The 26,513-nt window shown below is 35.8% G+C and overlaps 3 protein-coding genes and 1 pseudogene across 3 annotated transcripts; 1 reads left to right on the top strand and 3 right to left on the bottom strand.

The window, feature by feature from the left end:
* Positions 1 to 2,397: 2,397 nt before the first annotated feature.
* Positions 2,398 to 3,148, bottom strand: LOC143573681 (dirigent protein 22 pseudogene; annotated as a pseudogene).
* Positions 3,149 to 10,621: 7,473 nt separating this feature from the next.
* On the bottom strand, positions 10,622 to 12,811 carry LOC143573664 (glucan endo-1,3-beta-glucosidase 4-like). Its single transcript, XM_077058479.1, has 4 exons — positions 12,408 to 12,811; positions 11,015 to 12,232; positions 10,889 to 10,916; positions 10,622 to 10,801 (listed from the first exon to the last, which is right to left on the bottom strand). The coding sequence occupies exons 1-4, from the start codon at positions 12,490 to 12,492 to the stop codon at positions 10,657 to 10,659; spliced, it is 1,476 nt and encodes a 491-aa protein (XP_076914594.1). The 5' UTR covers positions 12,493 to 12,811; the 3' UTR covers positions 10,622 to 10,656.
* A 1,484-nt stretch (positions 12,812 to 14,295) lies between these two features.
* Positions 14,296 to 17,152, bottom strand: LOC143573663 (serine/arginine-rich SC35-like splicing factor SCL30A). The gene is made up of 5 exons (XM_077058478.1): positions 16,944 to 17,152; positions 16,518 to 16,595; positions 15,457 to 15,618; positions 14,842 to 15,000; positions 14,296 to 14,765 (listed from the first exon to the last, which is right to left on the bottom strand). Exons 1-5 carry the CDS (start codon positions 17,105 to 17,107, stop codon positions 14,486 to 14,488), a joined length of 843 nt encoding a protein of 280 aa, XP_076914593.1. The 5' UTR covers positions 17,108 to 17,152; the 3' UTR covers positions 14,296 to 14,485.
* A 4,541-nt stretch (positions 17,153 to 21,693) lies between these two features.
* On the top strand, positions 21,694 to 24,592 carry LOC143573680 (transcription initiation factor TFIID subunit 7-like). The gene is made up of 5 exons (XM_077058494.1): positions 21,694 to 22,751; positions 22,828 to 22,961; positions 23,056 to 23,175; positions 23,466 to 23,535; positions 24,407 to 24,592. The coding sequence occupies exons 1-5, from the start codon at positions 22,643 to 22,645 to the stop codon at positions 24,556 to 24,558; spliced, it is 585 nt and encodes a 194-aa protein (XP_076914609.1). The 5' UTR covers positions 21,694 to 22,642; the 3' UTR covers positions 24,559 to 24,592.
* The last annotated feature ends 1,921 nt before the right edge of the window (positions 24,593 to 26,513 follow it).

Below are 26,513 nucleotides of genomic sequence, written 5' to 3'. Positions count from 1 at the left end.
CCCCATCGTAGCTTACGGTGGGTACCGTAAGCTACGGTGGTCTTCACCACCAATTTCTTATTTTTGCCATAACTTCCTCGTTCTAAGTCCGTTTTCTTCACCGTTTTCGCCCACGCTCTCGTAATTCCATTTTCTATCTTCTCATACCTGCCATTACACGATAAACGTAGTTATCTAATTCAACAAAATAAACAGATTAAACGCGTGAATATTAACGAACTTAAACCACTTAAGGGTTGTCCCATGGACCACCCGTCATATATACAAAAATGTAATACATCTATGCTTGTATCATTATACATAAATTGATTTTATTTATATCATAAAATGATTTTTCTCAAAAAATGAACTTAATAAAAAAAATAATGCACGTGCAAAATCATACACAAGAACAATCTGTTTATCGAAAATTTATTCTCAGTATCATGTATGTATAATTGAAAGAAATTTGGTTATGAACCAATTTTGAAAAATACTTCTCATATAAAAATAGTTATGAGCTACACCACTAAAAAGATTTTGATAAGTTTGAGAGACTTCTTGACTTTGCCAATTGACAAAAAAATAACATATTAATACATTCAATTTTGTGAATATTTTGCTTCACCTAAGCATAATTTTGTACAACATGATTCTCATACAACATTTTGATTACTATTTAATAAAAAGTCAATGCTAACACAAATGTTTCTAATTTGATAAAGGTTAGAAGTGTTGATAGGTCGGGGGGTTGTCATTTTTTTTTAAATTTTAATAGTCATGTGAAAAATACTCAATGTGCAAAATCCTGAATCTTTTGACTATTTTCAAAAATGTCACTAAAAACATATTCGAAACTCAGTCACATTAAAAATTCTAACTTTCATTTGTTTTACATTTTCAAGCCAAAACTTTGAACCCGTGACAAGTTTGACGATAACTCTATTTGCATTCTCATTTTTTTTAAAAATTATTAAGATTACCCCCTTTTTACACGTAACAAATTTGAGCCAAATGTTGTTAATTTGTACCAAACGATCTATTTATCAACATTTAACCCGTAACAATCAAATTTAAGTTTCACCAAAAACTCGAAGCAATCCTTGATAAAAAAAACCCAAGAAACTAAATATGATAAACTTTATTATATTTGAAAGTGATTGGTATATACTATACTTACAATTTAACACATATATGTATAGTAGACTGAATTAACCGAAAAATTAAATAGATAGATTTAAATCATAAGTTTATAATTTATAAATTTATATGACAATGTACAAAAAAATCAATAGATAAATGGATTTATTTTTAAAAAATGGATCAACTTTTAAGCATACATTTATAATTTAATGACTAAAAAAAACTTTATAAATTGAAAGCATATTAGTGTTTTTTTTTAATTTACAATCTTCAACAATAGACATAGTCTAATATGTTAATAATAACATTTAAAATTATACTCTTTTCAATATTTAATAAACATGGTTAGTTGTATATTTTTGGATTTCACCAATTATGTTGTGAAATATATTCAAACAATGTACATTAGTATAATAGGTAAATATTTATTTGTATAAAGGTGTATAAATATAATACAAATATAATTTAAAGAAAAGTGAATAATCTAATTAGATATAATATAAATAAAGTGTAAAACGAAAGTGAATAGTTATAAATTTATGTCATATATTAGTTTTGGAGAGAAAAAAATTGTGAGGACTAACTACAAACTGACACGTGTCACAATTATTTTACTTTATTATAATAGATAGATTATTATTATTATTTAAACACTTCGGTATTACAAAGTGTATATATATATATATTTTTAATTTGTCACGTACTTGTTAGTAACTAATGGGATTAATCTCGTGCCATGTGGTGGGTGGGAATTCGATCGGTCTGGGTTCACTCACTGTTGCCAATGAAAGAAAAAACCTAAAAAATATAGTTATTGAGGGGGGATCAATCTCGCACGTTGCGTCAGGTATCAACTCAGTTGGTTTCGAGAGAATGAGTTAGATAATTGGAATTATGAAAGCTTTATACAGTTAATAAAGATAGTTGATTATGGTAAAATGCGTTTTTGAAAGTTGAGGGTTAAAACTATCAAAACTGCAAAGTATAAAATCCAGAGTCTAAATCGTCATTTATGGAAAGATGACCAAACATACCTTTAGTGTCACTTAGTAAAAAGGCCAAACGCGTTATGGTCAAGCAAACATAAAAGTAAAATTTAACTTTAGTACCTCATTCCACTAAGTTAAGGTTGTTCAAAAAGTTTGACTCGAGTCTCGTCTGATAGAAGAAATCGTTTGTCAACGAACAGACCAAAATTGCATACTATAAGAAGTTAAAAATATCATGAAAATTAATGAGACCATCCGTAACACAGAAGTCCTCCCAGTCGCATTCCGCGTCTAACAAGTCAAGGCTTTCATTTATTATAAAAAAAGAAAATCAAACTTCAAAGTGGTACAAGACTTCATGAGTCATACAACAGACACCATGATTACAAGTACAAGCCACTATAATTTAAAGACAAGACAAGACCTAATATTGGACTCATCACATACCAAAATCAATAATGCAAAACATAAACATTATACTCAACAACCGCATTCCCAGTCTTGTTATCAAAACTATATGTACTTGCCTTAACATACCCTCTAGCAAACCGAAATAGCCTGCTCCCACCGATCACTGGCATCTCCCGCACCTTCTCAAGCACCGGATTCCTCCCCAAAATCGTCAACGTGCTCCCATTATACTTCCCAGTGCAAAACACAAAGTTCATAGCCATCAACAACCCAATTTCCTCTAGTGATGCCACACCATAAAACCCTTGTGCCCTCCCTAATAACTTTGACCCTGCCTCGGGTTTTTCAGTCAATGCATCATCGATCATGTTAATTATACCGAACCCTGTGGCTGATAAATTGTTATTTGGTGGTCTAACAATGTTTACAACGGTCGGGTTGGGACCACTAAGGGTATCGTGCCAGTAGAACCGAAAGTGGCTTAGTTTTTCGGTTTGGAACTTCATCAGGTTTCGTTTTACGGATTTTAGAAAGGCGTCTTCTCCGGCTATAGGGAAAGTGTTAGTGAACATTGTGAGGAGTGTGAGTAGCAAGTAAATTAAATTTCCGGCCATAGTACAAGAGTATTTGAGTTTTTTTTTTTTTTAAAAATCAAATCGAAGTTTTATATAATTTACTATAAAACGATTACAATAAAGTGGCAGGCAAACGGGCAACAAGCTGCGCCGCAACCCCCTTTTGAACAGCAAAGCCAATCCTGCTAAAAACGAAGCTTTGGGACCTAGAAGCTGAAGAGGTTCCGTGTACGACGCGCTGAACCCTACTCAAAAATTTCACAGCCTCTGGAGCCAGAAACCCAAATGTATCAAAGGCAAATGGTAGAAAGACATGTTGATTATCTAAACAAGCTTTCTCGTGTTTAACAACTTTGCCCGATTCAGCCTTCAACGCAGCCTGACCCACAACAAACCCACGGTTCCTGAGCCCAACAAGAGGAGACACTCCTGTAAGATCCACACAGGCGTGTTTCCCCCCTGCCCACCCGAACACAAGAATATCAGCTGGTCGTAAAGTAGACCTCCCTTCAATAGGATCCGTGAGAAAGTTAACAGGGGCCTCCTTTTTAGCAGAAATCCCTGCCCGTTTAAGAACATCACACAGAACATCCCTAACCAGATCATGTCTGTATTTAAAGCCAGGCAATTCTTTGCAATGCACCGCATGGTCACCAAAAGAATCCAAACAGACCTTACGACAAATTGGGCAAGGTTCATCCGTCGGGAACATAGGGATCATTAACCGGTACTTAAGGATAGCCCGATACTCCAAACCCGACATACGTTGGCCTAATCCTTCAATGGGGATGGCCGTTAGAAAATCCTGAGCCCGAGGAGCCCGAAGGCATTCAAACACCGCCTTTTGGCGAGGGGATAGATCAAACTTCACTTCTAAACTCTTGACGATTCCACTAAATAAGGCACTCGCCACAACATGTTGGGCTTTAGGGGGGGCGGTGTCCTTATTAGAGAACCCGCTAAGATCAAAATCTGGAAGTGAAGTACGCAAACGATCCATCGCACACCCATAATCAGAGTCCAACCCATAAATATCACAACCCCGAAGAATATGGTCTTGCAAACACCACGACTGTGCTCTCGAAGCCACAAAAGCATATGTAGATACATCCTCGGCCGAACAGAGACCCAACCCCCCATAACGGATCGGAAGTGATGCCAACCTCCATTGGAGATCCCCAAAGAACGGACCTCCACAAACCACGATGTCCTCGATTGCCCTCCGAAGACCATTGTCAAATATAGAAACAGCTTCCCCCACATACATAGGTTGGCATGTTCTCAAACCGAACAAAAGCTTGGCGACTCCCATACATGAGTGAAGCAAAAGAAGCTCGCATTGAGGATCCCGAAGTCTTGGGAGACAGCTCATCAGTTCCACAGCGCTAGATGCCCTTTTCATAGCCAAACTGCTGATAAACCCCGCATCCTGGCTTACAGCACCACCAAGGAGTTTCACGCCAAGCACCGGCCTTCCAATCCCGCAAGGGAACAACCCCTCCTGTGCCTTCACCCCATTGCATGTTGGCCAAAATAACTCTGTTTTCTTAACGTTTAATTCAAGACCCAAACGAGGCCCCTCAGACCTGATAATATCTAATGCTTTGGCTACCTCTCTAGTATCCCCGATAATCGTGCCATCATCCAAGTACCAAGCATGAAAGAGAAGCTTGCACCGATCTCTGATTTGGTGAACAAGTGGGTGCAAAGCTAAGGCAAAAAGGAGAGGCCCAAGAGGGTCCCCCTGTTGAACCCCAGTGGTGGATTTAATGAAAGTATCACCCACATATAACCTAGCCGACTGCCCATATAAAAAATCCACCCAAAGAGAAATGGAAGGACATCGACTCCGAACCTCATGTAGAAGGGTCGTCCTATCAACTAAGTTGAAGGCATTGGAGAAATCAACAGTAAGCATAGCCAATGACCCATCCGAATGAAACTGATTTAGAAACCTGTTCGCGCTATGAAGCACGGCCTCTGCCCCACTGGGGACTCCCACCCCAAATTGAAAGTCACCGGGGTATTTAACCATCTCCTTCCCGACACCCCTCATAGCCACCTTAGAGACCAACCGCCTCCAAATGGCCCCAACGGCAATAGGTCTAATCCCATTGTCCGGTTTAAGCAACGGCGTAAGTGGGGCAGACGCAACAAACTCTGCCAACACCTTAGGACACCTTCCCCCCAAAAATAAATTAACCACCGCAGAGATAGCCTTGAGCAAACCATCCGCAATCGGAGACCCCTCTCCGCACAACGCATCTAAAATGTGTTGGGCTCGCAAACCGTCCCGCCCACACGAAGTCCCTTTAGGGAAAGACTTAATGCACCCAAGCACACTATCAACGTCCACGACAAGGGGAGACTCAGAAAGCAAGGAAGCAGGCATAATCGGAGGTGCCATGATGGGATGCTTAGACAACAAAGCGTTCAAAGTATCCTTACCGAAAGGTGCAACCCCTGAAGAGCATAATACCTTGACCGCAGCAGTGAAATGCCCGTCCGCAACTTTTCGCAAACATTTTTTAACATTGGCGCCCAACCCGGCGTTGTCAGACTCGGGTACAAACGCATCACCACCCGGGGCATCTCCTAGGGGTTGGTTAAAAAGCGATATAAGGAGCTCAAAGAAACCGTCACGGTCACCCCAAGCGGATAGCGACCGTTGAATAATTCGGCATTGCTCAGACTTTCTATTGCCAGACCTGCGTTGCTGACGATTAGAAGGTCTGAAAACTCGTAAGGTGCAACGTGGTAACAACAACAGTTTCACCCACGCCTCAACAGACTCTGGCATAGCCGCCACCTTACCCAGAGCACCCACTAAGGCTTGGGAAAAAGCCATACGACAACTATGAGGAATGTTTTTAACAGTCGTAATAGGAAGAGTGAAGACACGCTCAAGGAGAGCTACATCCACCTCCACCCTTCCCACCGCGACAACTTCCCTCCCAACATGTGGCTTCGCAATCCCCACTATATATTCCTCCACATCTCCCGTGACACACTTGTACCAGACCAACCCGTCATCATGATGGCACCCCCGACGGAGAGCATGTGACTCCATACACGCTCCACACATCCACCTACGCGAGACCTTTAAAGCCTCACCAACCGAAATAAACAAATCCAAATTTGTCGAGATCGCCTCCCGTAAGGTCTCTTTCTTGTCATCCGATGACAAATGAAGCCGCTTAATATGTGCGGCCAATCGAACCCCCTTGGACCCCGGTAATCCATCCGGGCAACAATGGAAGCCTCTAAACGGACACGGCCAAACAACCTCCTCAATAGCCCCGGTCATACCACCCCCGACCCACAAAACACCCCGGTAGCCAAGTACCACACCAAGAAAAATAATAATAAAACAAAACTCGAGTTGAGTTTGAGGAATGAACACCCGAACCAAAGAGGAAGGAGGAGAGCAACCACCTGTTGCCCTCCCCTCCTCAAAACACCAAAAACAAAGATTATTTCATTGAGGCGTTTTGTCAAACACCTGGCGGGCAAACTATTTTCTTCAAAATTTTAGTTGATGATGATTCCTTTTTAAATGTACAAAGTGAAAATGGGATATTTGGTATATTTTGCAATGAAGGATAATCACAGCACAGGGATTTATCGAGAAAAGCGAAGTTCTGTGAATAGAGATTTTGGGCATGTGATGAATAAGGGGAAATTGAATAATAGAGATTTTGAGTTGAAGGATGTGAAAAAAGATGTGTGTTATGACTTAAGGGGTGTACATAATTTATAATGCAGGCTCCACCCATTATTATCATAACGAATAATTTTATCATATTATGTGACCCCATATTAAACGTTAAACATATAATAATATAGCAAGAAAACTAAGGAAAATATTAAATTATACTCCCATTAACACTATAATATAGTATAACTTTTAGTGACAAAATTTTGGCAAAATATTTTTCTCAATTTGTGAATTAAAAGTATGACTATAACTTTAAGCAAAATTAATGGTAGAGAAAGTTATTAAATAAGATTAAAAATAATTGAGAAACTTTAAAAAGTTTCATTTTAGAAAGATAATAAAATAAACATTGTTTAAAACAAAGATTTTAAATATCAAATTTAAGTATGATAAAATTAGATAAAAGTATGGATTTAAAACGTATAATTATAAAATGGACAAATTAAAGTACCATACAAGAAATCTAGAGGTACGAAATGAGTTATTTATCTTGCTTGTTCTTTAGATAAAATCTTGTAATAAAATAAAAACTAGGTAGCAAACTCGCCGCATTGCGATGACGGACACAAATTCGGTTGGTATTAGTTAGGTTTGTACTGCTACAGTAGCAGACATTAAACCTAAACACTCGTATAACATATGATACGAAAATAAATTAACATATTTAAAACAACGTTTATTTGATTGGTAAAACACGGTTGTTGTAGTGGCGAGTCAAAACGAATTTTGGTATTGGCCACATTTGTTACGGTTCAGAACTAAACCCAAAATATAGTTCCATCAAGTTAGCATATTTAAAATAAAATACGGGCGTTACGGTGTCGAGTCGACGAAATTCGACGGTATCAGTTAGGTTCATTACGAGTAAAAGAACCAAACCTAAAAATATAATTTCATCATATTATCATTTTTAAAAAACAATAAATAAATAAAATATACTAAAAAATTTAATGAAAGAAAAATTTGACGGAAACAGTTAGGTTCATTTCGGATACAATAACCAAACCTAAAAATATAATTTAATCATATTATCATATTTAAAAAACAATAAATAAATAAAACATACTAAAAAAACTAATGAAAGAACCTAATACAACACATAATGTATCCTAACTTGCAAAAAAAAAAAGATTGTTGGCTTGGAGGCTAGAACTCAGGAGGGAAGAAAGCAGAACAAGACAGAATAATACAAGTAGTTACGAAGGCTATCCATGGCCATTGAACCAAGTTATAAGAAATTGGTGTAAACTTTGTAAGTAAATTTATAAAACGTCAAACTAATAGGCTAAAAAAAATTTTGTAGCACCAACAATTGCTTTTTATTTATATATATAACTGTATGAATGTGATACGGTACACTAATGTAACATCCCGAAATTTCCAAAATAATACTAATTGTATTACTTAATAATAGAGGAAAAGTTTACTCGGGTTATCGGGAAATAAATAAATAGAGTAGGAGTTGGTATGGGTCGGGCTAGTGTTGGGTAATGGATATGGGTTATGGACTTGGGTTATGAAAGAAGGAAGGAGAGTCCATGGGCTTAAGCCCATGATCCCTAAATATAAATACCATTAACCACCATTTATCTCACATATTCCATACACACACACCCAAAGCACACACGACCCGAACCAAGATCCGAAGGCGAAAACCCGAGCTTGTTGGTGCTGGAACGTTGTGACGGACCAAAACAACATCAAGGCTTAACCGTGTTCGTAGTTCGACTCGTTCAAGTCAGCCGAGCTCAGTTAAAGAAGGGATTTACAACTATCGAAAGAAGAAGCAGAGTTCAGGTGAGTTTCTAGCCCCATTTCCTTGTTATGTTTTCGGGGCTGTGTGCATACTCGATGTGAAGTGTGAATACACTTACCTTAAGTGGTAAGTGTATGCTATAGATGTTATACGAGGTAGCTATTATATAATACTTGTTGGTGCGTGAACGATCTTCGGATATTGCACGCATCGCCAAGGATAGTAAATTCCAAGTGGTTGATAGTGTGTATGAATGTTATGATGTGACTTGTTTATTACGTAAATAATGTGCTGATAGGAAGTGGGTTATAGACAAGTAGAAGTATAGTGTGATAGAAGTGGATAGGGGTCTAGTAATAGAGTTAGGGGCATAACGTGAGCACGTGGTAGAGTGAGTCTATGCGTGTCTTCGTTATTAAAGTGGCATAAAGTGGCACAAGTGGCATAAAGTGGCACAAGTGGCATAAAGTGGCATAAGTGGCATTAATGGTTAAGCTGTAGGGGTAATTAATTGGCTAAGCTGTAGGGGTAATTAAGTGGTTGAGAAGTAGCGGGTTAGACAGTGGGTTAAGTGTCTTCGGACACGTATATGATGCATGTAGTGGTTGTATGATAAGTTGCTTGATTAACTAGAACTCACTCAGCGTAGCTGACTTTTAGTATGCACGCAGGTGAGTAGAATGAGACAGCTAGCTTGAGCGGGCACATGGTGGGCAAATAGGAGACTGGCATCTGAAGACTCAAGATGTTTTAATGTAATTGACGTTTATTTTGAAGGACAAGAATGTTAATTAAGGCAAGTTTTGGATTGCTGTAACGTTTCATAGAAGTTTTTATATTCCGCGAAAGTTTTAATGAACTCTGATTTGTAAGAACTGTGTTTATGAGTAAATCCGACGCTAAAGTAAGGCTACCGGGTTCGGGGCCTTACAACTAAGCAATATTATGGCATATTATAAGTTATTCAACGTTAAAGTTTTCAGGTTGGACGAGGTGATAAATCATAATTCTTAAATGAACAATTCAAAGTTTTTGGGTTGGGTCGCATCAAAGTTTTTAGGTCATGTTGGTCATCTTTCCTTAAAAAAATCGGCAATAAACCATAACTTAATAGCGAGTCTAAACACCTTAGAATTTACACATAAACATATAATGATATGAAATAGCAAAGTTACCATGAAAAATATTCTTAAATTATAAATCATAATCAAGTTTACAAAATATTACTACATTAGAACAAGAAAAAGGGGGAAACTAACCTTAATTACTCACGTTGAATTTTTGAATGGAGTCATAATTGTCAAGTCAAGTGGTGTTTGATTTTGGGTGGATTCGAAATTGAAGTCGAATGCCGCGCAGAATAATGATGATTGTTGATCGTGTTGAGTAAGGGTTGACGAGCTGAACAAAGACGAGGTCATGAGGAATTTGAAGACCGATGGTTTTTTATTTGTGTGTTTAAAAGTCTTGTTTATTTTATTTGGGAAACCCTTGAGGGTCTTCATTTGATTCCAACAAGTGTTTGCCATTAATAGGGATGAATACAACTGTTCCAGAATTTGAATTCGGGTAAGGTGGATTTATGCAGCTGGTAAGCCTTTGACAGTCCTTTAGCAATCGGTTGCACCAAAGCCATTAAAAAAGTACAATCCTTCTTTAATTGATATCCGGACCACTTTCAAATTCGTTTGGGTCACTCTCTTAGTCTCTTTAATAGATTATATATGGGTTATTGTCTAAGTCATTAATTAATTTTAAATGAATCGTTTGGGCCTTTAACTTAATACTAGGTTTTTCTTTTAACCTTAACGACAGAGGATCTCACGTTCAAACCTCCTTTTTTCGGGGTTATGTCCAAGGTCGGTTCCTCTCACGTTAAAATCTGACATTGGACATGTCAGATGCGGTTACTAAAGTACTATCTATACCTTCCATGTAAAAATGATATGATTTGCAAATACTGATGCATCTTAATATAATTAATCAAATCAAAATGTAAACAATTTACAACACCTAAACTACCAAGAATTTGCAGTTGAAAAATAGGGGACTATAACAACCATATACAAGTCTACAAAAATAAATCTACACATCTAACAACCACAAACTCACAACTGTTGCTAAGCTCATATACCCGGTTTCAAGAACCCGACGTGGCGGCGATACACTCCCTGTGGGTCCCACTGGTCCAAATGCCGGCGGACCGACCCCACCAGCACTCGAATTTGAACTGTTCAGAAACAAACTTTACACGTTAATATTAAACCAAGACATTTATAGTGATCAAATAACAGGTTACGTGTTCGTGTTTGCTCACCTTCCTGTAAATATGCAAGATCCATAACCTACAAGAGAATAATATAACGTAAGTCAGTCTTATCTTTTTTATGCATACAAACCTCCTATATTATTGTATTTAAAATTTTATGTTAAGAGCACATACTCGGATTATTATTTGTGATTACCGCGGTCCCACCAAAATCACACGTTCCACCAAATCGACGCTTTCTTTGGTAATAGTCATTATACGCATAAGAAGCATGGTTTTGTACCGTATTGGGCAGGTAACACGGCTGCCCGGGCTGGATAGCCGTGCAGTTTGCCTGCCCTTGCCCACACGCCCAATTCAAACCACCTTGCAAACTAGTGGGGTCCGCCACTTTTCTCGCTACGCAAAACCCACCAGAAAAATTGCCCGTGGGCCCACCAAAATCAAGGTCATAAACCGAACTCCCGTTCCTAAAAAACAAACCATAACTCGGCTTCTTGCCATCATTAAACATCTCGTAAATAAACGAGTTTAATAATATTCCCGGTTGACTCGGCGGGCCCGACCCGGTCAACACCCGTTGAATCAAATTAGTGTTGAAAGTCTTTGCGGTTTCCACCGTGGCGTCAGTTTCATTGGCTTCACCGGACCACGGCCAGCCCGTTTCAGTCACGAGAATCGGGATCGTTGGAAAGTTATAAGCGGATATAGAATAATAAGTTGCATCCACCATAGCATCAAGCATGCTTTCGTAATGGAAAAGTGTGTTCGGGTCAACGATTTGTTTGACCACCGGAAGTGGCTGAAAAAGAGCGTATTGGATCGGGAGAACCCCGTTGCTATGTACATAACTATCATAAGGAAATGCATTTAACATGTAGAAAGAACTAGTGTTCAACAAAAAGTCAAGAACTTTATAAATAGTTGAGTTCCAAGAAATGTTAAAAGTGGCGGTTGATGGCGGGAATGGTTTCGGAATAATATCCATTGATAAAGGGGTTGAAACTTTAATATCATTTAGATTTGCAGCAACTAAAGCTTTATAAAGATTGTTCATGGCTGAAACAAGAACATTGGAAGCATTTGAATATACGGAAAGGAATTCAATACCGACTGCAATGGCGGTGATATTGGTGGCAGGTTTGAACGCTGCCACGTGCGTGTTAACCCACGAGGCGGCTGAAGATGGTGAATTTCCAATGTCCAACACTTCATTATTGGGAACACTGATTATAACTTCAATCCCGGTGTCAGATAGTGCATTAAGCATGCGTGCATTGGTGTCAAAAAGGCGAACGTGTGTTATGTGATGAGTTTCAAGGATTGCAACTACCTGTTCGGGCGAAAGTTGGTTTGAATTATTAGTGGCAATATTTATTCCTACAAATGCATCTGCAAATTCAAGAAAATGAACATAAATTTGAGGAAACTTTGATCAACATTAAACTACAAAAAAAGTTTGTAAATTTGTGATTACTAAGGTATCAAAGTCAAACTGAAAGTCATAGGTTTGACCAAAATGTCAACTTGACATTATTTTTTGGTAGTTGAGAGAAATGAATATTACCTACTGGATTAGATAAACTGGCAGATATAACTAACATAAATCCAAGGCACAATTCAAGCCTCATTGTTGAAAAATTCCAATGCATATTTAGAAATCAACTTTCTTTACACATAAACTTCATTGTTAGTTTGTAACCTGTCAAGTGTTACGAACAATTAAGCGAAAAAGACGAAATAATCACACACAAAGACAGCTAAATTAACAGACTTTAATATTCTCTATTGGTAAGAAATGAATGAAGAACAACACAATATTTTTTTTGTTTTTTTTACTCAACAAAAATATATAAAAGCAAAGAACTTTATTAAGTACTATGTGCATTTATTAAGTTTAGGTCAATCTTTGCCACAAAACAAAAGAAACCCAAATCAAAACATGTTTCTTTTCACATATTTATCACATTTCAGAACTCTCACATGGTTTCTTGATTGTCTGAACAAAATTCAAGAAACCCAAATCAAAATAGGCTTCCTTTATTGAAACCAACACATTTTTAGAACTCTCACATGGGTTTCTTGATTTTTATAAAAAAAAAAAAAAAAAATCTAGAAACACAAATTAAAACAAGTTTCTTTTCCTAAAACCATCATATTTTCAAAACTCTCACATGGGTTTCTTGATTTTCTTTATTTTCAAAAAAAAAATAAAAAATTAAGAAACCCATATCAAAACAGGTTTAATTTACTAAACCCATCACATTTTCAGAACCTCCACAAAGATTTATAAATTTTCTTAGCAAATTTCAAGAAACCCACATGCAGAAGCAGAACCCTTGGTGGAACAGAGGAAGAATAAAGTAACAGCAATTTAATCAAAGATGATGTCAGATAAAGAGAGTTGTACTGTACAAGCTCAAATCTTCAGTTGAATGTGTGATGAAACTCAAGAGAGAATCTAAAAGGAAAAAGCTGGAAGCTTTCAAAAAGAATAATGTACTTTTAGAAGAACCCTATATTCATTCATCCAAATTTCAAAAACCATTTCACTTATTATTATTACATAATTATTGTGCAACACTGTCATACCCCACCACCCAACAAAATATTAATTATATGTATTAATTTTTATGGTTTAGGCATGTTTAGTAAACAATAAATTAGCAGGAAGCACCAGCTTGGCAAAGACCAAAAGGTAGAAGTCATATTGAGTGTGCACTCTAGTATTATTCAAAACATCTCAATTTTTATATTTACTAAAACTTTCTTTACATATCGTGGGTTGGAGTCTCACCCGAAACATATTTTGTTCCGGGTGTTGGGACAGGGGTTCTCTTAGTTATGGGTTTTCTCTTGAATGACTGCGTAGGATCACCACGTTCTGTCGTTTAGACGGAAGGGTGATCAATTCCCTAAATTTATTAATGCGTGTTTGAATGAGATTATCAACTCTAAAGTAGATGAGACAGGTAAAGTTGGTAAGCTTCACTTTTATTTATTAATTTCTGCCTTCGTAGAATGGTTTCAAGGATTCATATTAGTTTAATAAGTTTTATAACTTAAATACAACATTTTAGATCTCCCATATAGCTGATGTTCTAACCAAATATAAACTAGAGATATTCAAGAGTTCATAATCTACCAACAATTAGAAAATTTTTATAGAGATATCTTACAGCATCAATTTCTATAAGTTTTATGCAAAAATTATAAGTTCTGATTTTAAACACTACTTAATTATATATGAAAGAATTTAAATAGTTTCTTTACAACATACAATGTTCACATGATATTATGATGTGAGGTGCACCTTTTTTGTGTCTTATCTCCTGCTACCTTACCTTTTTGTAAAGATAAAAAAAAGGTTGGTAGCAGTTACTTGTATGGAATAGGGGATTTTATTATATCAAAGTAGGACCAGTGTTGTATAATTTCTAGCATCCACATAACTTCAAGATGAAACACAAATTTAACTTCAAGCAAACATGTCGGTTCAAAGTCGAAAACATATTAGCAGTTGCACAACCATAGTATTAAGGTTTAAAAGTACCAAACAACCGTCTACTACCAGCACGAAAACGAAAGCCAAAAACATGAAAATCCTAAAAACACAACAGCCCTTTCGTCACTCAGGTGCTGGACTCATGGACTAACCGAAACATCCCTATCCGGTTTGCCTCTCGAATAGTCACGTGGATCAGGGCTACGGCTTGGGCTTCGGCTTCTGTCTGGACTTGGGCTTCGGCCCGTTGGTGGCAGCTTCTCTCTTCCAGGACTGGGGCTCGGGCTCCTCGAGTCATTATAAGGTGGAGGAGACCTGTCTCTGATGGGACTTTGACTACGGCTCCTTGACCCCTCTCTCACCGGGGAGGCTGAATACGACCTTTCTCTACTGTACCTTTTTCCTCTAGGTGAAACAGACCTAAAATAATCGAAAATTAGAAATAACAACTCAATATTCCTTTTTACAGCCACAAACACCGTGTTAAAACACATACCTTGAGTGATGCTTTCTCTTGGGAGGAGGTGAGTACTCACGGCTGCGAGATCGTGATCTCTCGTACCGGGGAGGTGGAGACCGGTTGCGGCGTGGTGAGCGAGAATACCGACGTGGAGGTGATCGCCTGCGGTCAGTGTATCTGCCGCCACCGCCTCCTCTGCAACAACATTAACCATGCCAATTTTACTGAATTAGTAAATATCAATAAGCATAACTGCCAACATACACTATGCAAAAACCAATGAATACATAAAAAAAAAAAAAAAAAAAAGACAACTTCTAACCAACTTACAAATGGGTCAGTTCAGTCAAAACAGTTGAGAATTGTCAAATAGTTCATTTCTAACATGTGCAGCCTCTTAGTTTGTTTTAATTCTAAGTATTTTATAATTGTAGAAACAATGTTTGCAAAAATCATAATCATGCATAACGCATTAACTTATAAAAATTATAAGATAAAAAAAATGTTAACTGTCGACCGGAACCCTTTTGACTCATAACCAACCTCAATGACCCACTAATTTTTTCCCATTAACCAACCTTAATGACCCACCAATTTTTACCCATTAACCAACATCAATGGCCCACCAATTTTGTCAGCTCAATTGCTTACCTCCGCTCTCTTTGTCTCATATCCATTGGTTTCTTCCGATTCTCCTCAGCAAAAACAACTGTCAATTCTCTCCCTTGAAAAACTTGGCCATCCATCTGGTATTTTGCTTCTGCAGCATCAGCAGGATCTACAAACTGCACAAATCCAAATCCTCTTGGCTCCCTGCACAAACAATCAAATAAATTTAAGTAACGCCACAAATCAGAAACAAGTTACATGTTTTTACCAAAACTGCTTTTGAAGTCAAATTTCAGAGCCAATAATATGTTGAATTCCAGCTGGTTTAAGTAGTTGTGTTTACAGTCATTTGCTTCCATGTGAGTTTTCATAAATCATTTTGCAAATGAAAAATGAATTAAGAACTTTATAAATTTTCCAGTATTATGGAAGATTGGAAGGTCATGGTCATAAGCAGAACTGCTGACCTTGTAAGTATCAGAGTAATAATATGACTTGAAATCCTTCAAGACTTGGAATCTTCTAAATGTAAACAAATTCAATTTTCTTCCCATCTTCACTACCAAACACATCATCTTCAACAGAATATTTACTACTTGATTGGTACTTAGTTCACTATATCAGAGAAACCTTAAAACTCGATTCACCTCTTCAAAACTTTTACTTCACATTCACTGTTAAATGTCAACAACTTTAATGGATAACCCAGTGGTTAAAATTCTAGGAAAAAATAAATAGAAGATAAAACCTAATCAACTGTATGACATCAATCACAACTGTATAACCTAATCAAAGAACACCAGACCGGGCCTTCACATGTTCAAAAGTTCTGAAAAAATTGACAAAAAAATATATATGGTGTGATAGGCATGGTATGTACCGTAAATGACGTGGCTTTTCATTCCAAAGTTATGACATTACTACTACAAAATACAACCTAATGTCAAACTGTCAATAAAACTAATACTATAAAAATGAAGGCTACACCAACTCAACAACTATAAAAGATAATCCAAAGTTATGACATTACTACTACAAAATACAACCTAATGGCGAACCAACAATAAAATAATACTATAAAAATGAAAGCTACACCAGCTCACCCGCTATAATAATCCCTTGGCAAGTAAATGTCCTTTAAATGACCAAATTGTCCAAATGGCCTCCGAAGATCCTCTGGCCTGCATTAAAGAGAACATTAAAATGTAATTAACAATTACAAATTACAGTAAAGTTGCAGTTAAAAAGTTATAACGTAACATACACATAAAAAAAAGTTTGTGCGATACTACTATTCACATGTAAAAGAACATAAAATTACAAAAATGAGCTGTTTTAACACTTTCAAGTTATTGGAAATTGAAAAATAAAGATGAACAGGTGATAGGCCGAAAGATTAATAAAACTCAAAGCCTCACTGATGCACATCAAGTAATGTATTGTCAAACTTTAGCAATAAGGAGTTAAACCATTGAGATGCACAACAAAAGCTAAGTATTTTCAGCAAAAAGATGTCATTCGAAACATACCGGCAGTCAAGACGAAGGTTACGAACCAAAAGACTTGTTGGGAGATCTCTTTCTCTTCCACGACTACCACCACCGTAGCGTCCCCGGGGACTTGGACTCCTTCCCCTTCTCCCATAACCACCACCCCTAGGTGGTGGTGAAGGAGAATAGCTTCTTCCACCCATGTCTTATCTCTGTTTGGTTATTTTTGCAAAACAGAAAGAGAAACAAGGGTCAGTAATAATAGCATCCTCAATACATAATAAAATGCAGAACACAGTGAAAACTAGAAAGCATCCAAGCTGCAGGTACAACCACTACTAACAAAACCATTCCTATCTTAGTGTCCCATTAAGTTGACAGCTTAAACTATGTTCAGACAAACACGTATGCACGCGAGTAAGTCTTTTATTAAAAAAACGGTCCAATATACATTTCTCCTAATCCTAAACCATCCAAATCATGTCAGAGCAACACAAAACCAACTCACAGGTAAGATACTTACATGATGCAAATCAAACTACACTAATCAAATCATTCTTTATTACCAACGTTGTAGAAGGCGCTATTCGGCTGGTGGTGTAGGGACTAGCAACTAATCAAGATGAAATTTTTATATATATATTTCAGTTTTATATATATGCATACCCACGTTTTTAATTTTATATGTAAAATTAAGTGTTGTATATACACGCATTATTATTATATGTAACTTACAAAGATTGGCCATATAATTGTCCAGAAATTGACTGGAAACTTGGTCCGCCTAAAACCGAGTTGGTCCGACTAGATCAAATTTGAGACAATCTGACCGATTAGCTAAACATTAGTCGGTCACCGGCCGACCAGCTATTAATCACCAACCAGTCCAGAACAATCACAAAACCCTAATAATATGAATCCAACAACTTGGAATCTATTTCTATCAAACTGCAATTACATATAACACCGAGTCTGATATTAAAAGGTTAAAAAGAATCATGAGCTAGCTCAATTTGTTACAAAATAAGTAAAAAAATCGGATTTAACGAGAGATTATGGTTCAAAACCCTAATTCTAGATCTAGAGATGAGATAATACAAATTTAACTAGACGCATAAGCAAATTGAGTACCAAGTGATTCGAAAATCATTGATTAATTTGAAGGTATTAATTATTTAAAGAGTACCTGAATTGTTCGACGACGAAAAAATTATTATTATTAGGGCTAATGATAATATGAGAAAGAGACGCCGCAATTGGCTATTTAGGGCTGCGTTTCTTTATATAAAGTTTCAAACCGGCTAAGCGAACATACATAGGGGTGTAAACATATTTTTACGACATATTTTAACGGAGCCCTTGTAAAAAGCTAAAAAGAACACTCGGAGCCCTTGTAAGCATATTTTTACAACATTTTTATATTGCTCATTTTAACGGGTTTTTATTCCTAGGTTTATTTGTAACTAATTTGTTTTATCCTGAATATGACACGAACAATTGGTTAGTGTGTTGAGCTCATCGGATGAAGTGTTTGTAGCCAAGGTAGTAGACTAGATCATATGTGTGTCTATTTAGTGCGTTTGTGAGTTTGTGAGAGTAGTGAACTTGCACGATCTAGTATAGTCTAAGTCGGGCTCGATTTTAGTTCGAAGGTTGTGTTGGTTTTTAGTTGGGATTTGTACAAACTTGTTTTTTTTTGTGTCGTAGAGAACAAACGACTTGTCTTAAAATGAGAAGTGTGAGAATGATTTATTACCACACAAAAAATCCTTTAAAAATAAATTCAGAAAAAATAATAAAAAAATTCATAACTCAAAATACAAATATAAAACGAAAAAAATTAAAAAATTAAAATGTTTCCGCCATCATTTATGTTCAAAAACAATTTAAAAAATTACAAAAAAAAAAATAAAAAATTTTGACGAAAAGACACAATGCTGATATCAAAAACACAATGACGATAATGAACAAAAAAGACAATTATAACTTAAAAAATACACAATAGATCGCAAAATATAACACAATGCCGAACAAAATATAGCAGAATGTTGAGTAATATAACACAATATAAAGAAAAAGACATAATATTAAAAAAAACACAATCAATGACGAAATAAACACAAAACACAATTATAAACAAAAGACACAATGACTTTTTTAACTTACCATTGTGTTTTTATATGATAACGAGAAAGACAGTGAAAACATTTTTTGTGTTTTTACCTTTTTCGTTTTTTATTAAATTTTGAGTTATGATTTTTTTATTTATTTACTTTAAATTTTTTTAAGGAGTTTTTTTTATGTGGCTATTCTTCTCATCATTTTTTTTTTGTTCCCTTTTATAGAATAACTTGACCCAAAGTTAAATTTGTATTTTGTAAAAATGTCAATGAGGTTATAGTTTATGAAACTATAAACTTAGTAGATGACGATGTTTTGCATGTAAATGACAATGACATCTTAATAACTAAAAAAGGTAAACATAAAAAAGAGCAATATGTCTAAAAAAGTTAATAAATTGTATTTTAGAGATGAACTTGGTACCCATCTCAAATTTTCAAAAAACCTGACACCGATGTAGAAAACGTTCGGTCTAGTACCGATACCGTAGGCAAAAGTTCGTTAAATACATATACCGATACCAATCTCGAAATTCTCAATCTTGAATTTTTTTAAAACTTGATACTGACTTAAAATTTTTTCGTAAGGAAATTTTAAACAAAGTAACAACATCCTTCCCTAGGGCTGTAAACGAACCGGATGTTCGTTCGGCAAGAATTTCGTTTATGTTCGTCCGTTAATAAACGAACTAGGTATGAACAAAAAATTTCGGTTCGGTAAGCTTAACGGATGATCACGGACAGAGGTCGTGCTCGTTCAATAGTGTTCGTGAACGTTCGGTAATGATTATACTTTTTGAAATTAATATGTAATCGTTTATTTAATGTTCGTTTGTTCATTAAAGTTGTTTATGTATGTTTACCCATTAGTGTTGGTTAGTGTCCGTTTGTCCATTAACGTCCGTTTACAATATTAACGAATGAACAAGAACAAACTCGATTCAGACAAACATAGACACAGATTTTGGAGGGTTCGTAACCAGGATTACGGACCCGTAACTAATTTTGAACATGATCCTATCCTCTTCAATTCAATAACCCCCAAATTATACGATTTTATGACTCGAGGCTTCCAAAATCGCCATTGACATCGAATCTTCAATAACCAACCAGGTATGCTTATCTAATCTACACACGTGTTCCTTCTTCGATTACACGATTTCATTATCTATCGTGAATGAATTAGTGATCTGATCTTTGTATTAGGGCTTATTATTGTGTACCTTTTGTCATTCTTACTACTGATTGATTATTGGAGTATTATTATTATTATTGAAATAAAAAGTGATGTTGATATTAACATTATAAAAGGTGATTTTAAGAAACTGTAAGCATGATTCTTTATATTCTGCTACCGTAAGCTAGGGTGATCATTGTGATGAATAATTCTTATAACAAATCATTCAAATGAACTCACACATGTTCTTAACCTGCACTGTTTTCGTTGGTGTTACTTTACCTTCATGATCAGCATCCAATTGTTAATACTTAATAGTGTATTATCATCACTAACGGTGCAAACGAGCCGAGCCAGGCCCAATCTTCACTAGCAGGGCCGGCTCTGAGAATTCATGTGCTCCGGCCGAGCCGAAAAAAATATGCCCCCTAAACCTTAATATACTAAATAATGTAAACACGTTTTTATACGCCGATTAAAGTTATAGGGGGTAAACATAACAATTAGAAAATCATGATATTCATAATGAGTGTATGACATACTTAATATGCTAAGAGCTAATTGAGGATTTGTGAAACTCTCCTAACATTTTTTATAACAAATTTGTGGATCAACTCTTCGCAGATTATGCTCTCTAATTAACCGTTCTCGATAGCAATCATCGCCAACCCGCTAAGTCTTTCTTGAGGCATTTTGGGTCGAAAATAAGATTTCAATAACTATAATTATGAAAAACTCATTTTTGTGAATGCTACCATGATTGCTGGCGTTTGAAGTCGACTTTGCTATTATCCCGCCTATTCGTTTCTTTTATTTATTCAACTTATATTTAATAATTAAAAGTACTTGACCTTTTTCAAAATTTGGTGGGCCTATAAGTAATCCCAAAAAAAGGGGTCCAAAAGGTGTTTGAGTAATATAAAAGTAGTTGATTATAAACACTCGGGTATTCTACATATATAACATTAGGAATTATAAAAAAAAATTGTGCCCCCGAAAAAAATGTGTCCCGGCCGGTCGCCCACTTTGCACAACCCAAGAGCCACCCATGTTGACTAGGCTCAGCTCGGCTCATTTAACTTATACAGGGCTCGAGCTCAAGCTCGGCTCGTTTGCTATTTTATTAATTAAAAGTATTACATATTTATAACATGTTATTTTATATATTTTTTTCAATTATAGTTTTATATATAAAATTATATATATTACTTAGTTATTTTTTTACAACATTTATATATTTATATTATTATACAAATATATATATGTATATACATATATTTTTATATATATTATAAAAAGTTATATAAAATATGGGCTCAGTTTTTAAACAAGCTTACATTTAGGCTCGGACTCAGGCTAGTTTAAGCTTAGCTCGATCGAGCTTTTTCACGAGCCGATCTCGAGTAGCTTGGCTCGTTTGCACCCCTAATCATCACTGTTTTGGTTGTTATCAGTGTCTGCTATGCTTCCTGTATGCATTGGCTAAAATTTGAAAAACACAAAGAAGCCAAATCACATGTTTGGTTCCACCTATTAGAGAACTTGATAAATGATAACTCAATGAAGACTCACAAAACCATATTTACCTGTAGAGTCGCTCATCCACAGCCAATTAGCCCAAGGCCCGTTAGTGGTACTTAAGGTCAGATGTCCTTATGACATGCTATCTCACATATGGGTGAGACGATGTGGGAGTTGCCTACAGTGTCATGCCACATGAGATGTTTGTATCCATTGTTTCTCTTTTATCACCATGAATCTTTTTCCCTGTGTCTTCTGTTTCCTACACTTTCAGAAATTACAGTGATGTTTTATGATTAATGCTTCATAAGTTTTTAACTTTTTTATGGCCTAAGATTGCCAAGAGTGATCGTTGAATCAAATATACTCACATCAGGGCTCTATATTAAAAGCACGCATGTTTGCATTATTGCATGTGGCGCATAATTCTGAGCACTTTCAAAATTTGGATTCGCTACTGGCTTTGTTACCTTTAAAGTGCTTACCTTATTTTGTATATGAATTGTGAACTTATAAAGAGTAAGTTGCCGACTGCATTAAACTTTGTAATAATCGCTACAAATAAACTTGCATCGGATGAAAAAACTTATTGCACCCAAAAATAACAAGGATTGGCACAGAAAATTAAATGGCACCCAAATAAATTTACAATTAATGAAACTAAAAATTGTTGGAGATCATGAAATCAGACAAGATTTTGGCTTAAAAAGCCTGAATGTAATGTATATTGTCATACTTTGGTTGTAATCAGTATTAGTGTATGCTTCTTCTTTGCGTTTACTGAAATAAGAAAATCACAGAAGCCAAACTACATGTTATACACATTCATAATTTAAAACTTGATATCATCATAAAGGCAGTACCTGCACGTGCATCTAATGGAATTTGACTTTGTACAGATCTTTTCTTTTTAATAAAGAATGGAGGAACAGTTTATACTGAGAGTTCCACCCTCTGTTGCTGAGCGTATAGAACGCCTTTTAAACGAGAGTGCTTCTGATGACAAGTCACTGGATTTGTCATTCTCTGGTAAGACAGCAGCGTATTCATTACTTCACTATTAAATATTTTTTAATTCGTTTATATGTTTATTTATTTAATGCAGATGATGGGAGAAACGGCACGTTTGCTATAGGTGATGACCAGTTTCCCGCATCTTTACTGGACCTTCCAGGCATTGTGGAATCTTACAAGACTTATGACGACAGTGTTCTTATCAAAACTGCAGATGTTGGCCAAGTAGGATATGCTTCTTAATTTTTAATCTTATGCATGTAAAGAAGTAACCATGATTGTGATTGGTTTGATGTGGTTATATAAATTATCATGACAGATGATTATGGTGAGAGAAGAGGGTGATCCCGCTCCAGAGGTGGTGGAGTATCGCCATGGTCTTACCCCGCCAATGAGAGACGCTCGAAGGCGTAGATTTCGCCGGGAACCTGATTTAAATGTACGGTCAAAGATTATCACTTTTATTTGAATGGGCGGGTTGGGTAACCGGTCAAACATGAAATGGTTCATGTTGGGTTGACCAGAAACGCTTAATGTGTATGGAACTTTTATTTTCTATAAATAATTTGTGTGTCAGATATGATTGCTAATAATAATATTATGTTACTTTAGTTATAATCTCGGTTTTCGAACTTATTACACCAAAAATGAAATTTATATTCACGTTTTGGTCTTATCACTTATGTACAAACAGTTTCTTTGACCATTTGATTATGATGTCGGTTGCAGCCTGAACTTGTCCGGCGGGTAGAGAAAGATCTGCTGAATATCATGAATGGTGGAACAGCTGAAAATTTTGATATCCTTTCATGTTGGTTATTTGCTTACTTTTCCACAAGGTATATAATTTAGGGGTGTGAACGAGACGAACTTGAGCTCGACTCGTCTGACTTACGAGAGCTCGAGTTCGGCTCGTGAGTAGTTTTTTCAAGCTCGAGCTCGGCTCTTGTATTATATATTTGTTAATTTATATTCATCCTTAATTATTTTTACATAACTGTTATATATAACACAATATATATTACCTAGTTATCTTTATATAATAATTTTATTTATAATGATTATTATATTAATATATATTTAATATATTAGATAAAAGTTGTATAAATGGTTGGCTCGCGAGCCGGCTCGAGCTCCATAAGTGAAGCTCGGGCTCGTTTATTAAACAAGCTTATTTTAAGGCTTGAGCTCGTTTAAGCTCGGCTTGATTTGAGCTTTTAACGCGCCGATCTCGAGTAGCTCACAAGTTGGATTGGCTCATTTAAACCCCTAGTACCATGATTGATACTTGTTTAAAATGTTTGTTTTGAAACTAAATGGAACTTAAATGTTTGTTTACGGGTACTTTTGTCATTAAAACATGTTTTTTTTATTTGGCATAAATGAAACGAGATACATACACTGCTTTAGACATAATTGAAAGGTTATATAATTACCACAAGACCGTTATAACAAGATTTTTGAATTAAAGCATTTATCGTAGGTTTGGTGTGTGATAAATACAAATTCACGATTTTCAACCCGTTTGACTGTGACTGGTTTCTTTTTAGTTAATTTTTTTTTGTTTGACCTGTTTGACCCGTTAGAGATAACATATAACGCGACTTGACTCATTCATAAAATAGTTTCGTGAAATTCCCGGCTCTGTTTATTCCTTGACATGTTTTTACATACGGAAATGGGAGTTGGTGACGAGAATGCTCGTAGCGCTGGGAAAAAGCCCGCACCGGCACCCGCTGCAAAACCGAGTGTTTCAGAGGCTGCACCAAATGCTGGAGAGCCTGAAGGAAGTGACTCAGACGACTCCGATGATTCAATGTAATAATATTATTCCTCGGTAGAAAACATAAAACATATGTAAGATGTAAAACAAATAGAAACAAACTTAAATAAAATTATGTAATATATTTTGGGATAATTATTATTATTATTTAAGTTTGTTGCAGTTAAAGAAGCTTTGTAGAAAATGGGATGAAATTTACAAGTACCAACTTGTTTGACAAGTTCTTGTATTTGCAATATTTGCAATATCTAAAGCTTGTTCTACAAGCTCTAAACGCGGTTAGTAGATGTGAATGGGTCTTATTGGGCCCACTATGTATTGTGATGAAAACCCATTACTGCCGTCACGTGTTGTGACAATCGATGTTTATTTTACGGTTGTCTATGTTTCCAGTTGACCGGAAATATATTTTCTTAAATAATAAAATAATAGTAACAGCGACCAATATTGGATACGAAACAAACGTATCACTTCATCATGAGATATGTTTATGTAATAATATATGTGATCTTTGTTTTGTTAATGGGACCGGAGAAAACATTGATAAATTCATCTTCAATTATAGATTAAAAAATATGTTGAACTTGTTTATGTTCGAGTTTAAAATTACGACGTTCAAGTTAGAATCCGGGTTAGAAGTGATGTGGGCCCTCAGCCGTCACGTGACGGCTGATCTGTGTGGGCCATCTTGAAATATAACTGTTATCAAACAATAGATGGAATCCTTTGTAAATGATTTAAATACTGAGCTGTGTTTGATTTATAAAAAAAATTTACATATTAAGTACATACAAATGATTTATTTTTTGGAAATATTAGTGGGCATTCTACTATGTGAGGATTTCGTCTCAACTAATCAAATTGTGTCCAAAACCCCTCTAAGATAAATGAGATAGTGATGGTCGGAGTTGTGTGGTTAGAAAGGCCATAACTACAAAATTTTGTAGAAAAAACGGATAATTTCGTCTCATATATTAAGTGAGACAAGCTTAGATTGGTATATAATGACAAAAGAACAAGCCGATAAAAAAAGGGTGCACAAGCTTGTGTGGAATGTGTTGATAGCACACTTCACAGTTTACACGGGCTTAGGGCCACACACTTCATCTCCATCTTTGATCCACACTTTGGCGCAATCGGGATTGGAAGCATACGTGCGACGAGCACTTCTTACAAAGTGGTTGTGGAGATACAAAACCAAACCTAACTCACTATCGGTTAAGTTCACTAAGCACATACACTCTTGGAGAGTCTTCCGGTGAAGAAATCGGTCCCAAGAGTTTGGAATAACATTAACAAAGTGGTTGTGGACAACAATGCATCCACTTGCAGCCCTTCATAGAAAAATAGTGTTATTTATACTCAAAAATCCCGATTGCCCTATGGGAAAAAAAATCTTAGGTCCGTCATTGATTGTGGATTCAAAATCTACAAATATGTGATATAAGTTAATATACAATGCGGTTCGTAAGGAAGGCTATGAACGACAAATTTTTTAGCATCGAGTCGAAACAAGATCTTTGACGAGACTATGGCAAATAATATTTACGAATAAAAAACAGGTAAAATATTTTATTTGATATGTTGGAATGCTTTATGTATGTTTGATGCCAATTATATGACGACATTGAACTTAGAAAGATGAAGTCGTACGAGGAGACAAACGATCTGTCGTCGGTGCCGCCGTGACCGTTTAGTGGCAAATAGTTGGCATCAAATACTGCAAAAAACACATATTAAATTAATATATAAAATGAAATATTGATTAAATAATATAAGTTGTATCCTAAAACCATTACATTCTGGAGCCTGCAAGTTGCAATTTAAATGTTGTTTGTTGTTTGTGTCTGTCCTTTTCAATTTGGAAGACAAACTTTTTAATAATATACCAATCACTAAATATTTTTATTTAACTTAATAACGATTCTTTTCTATAATTATAAGTGAGTTTCTTTAAGCTATTACAATATGTTTTGATAATAAACTGTATTTTT

The sequence above is a fragment of the Bidens hawaiensis genome, unplaced genomic scaffold, assembly GCF_021521415.1.
Source record: "Bidens hawaiensis isolate Kalapana, Puna unplaced genomic scaffold, B.hawaiensis_p1.1 tig00026608_1, whole genome shotgun sequence".
Classification (NCBI taxonomy): domain Eukaryota; kingdom Viridiplantae; phylum Streptophyta; class Magnoliopsida; order Asterales; family Asteraceae; genus Bidens; species Bidens hawaiensis.
This window is presented reverse-complemented; position numbering and strand designations above follow the sequence as displayed.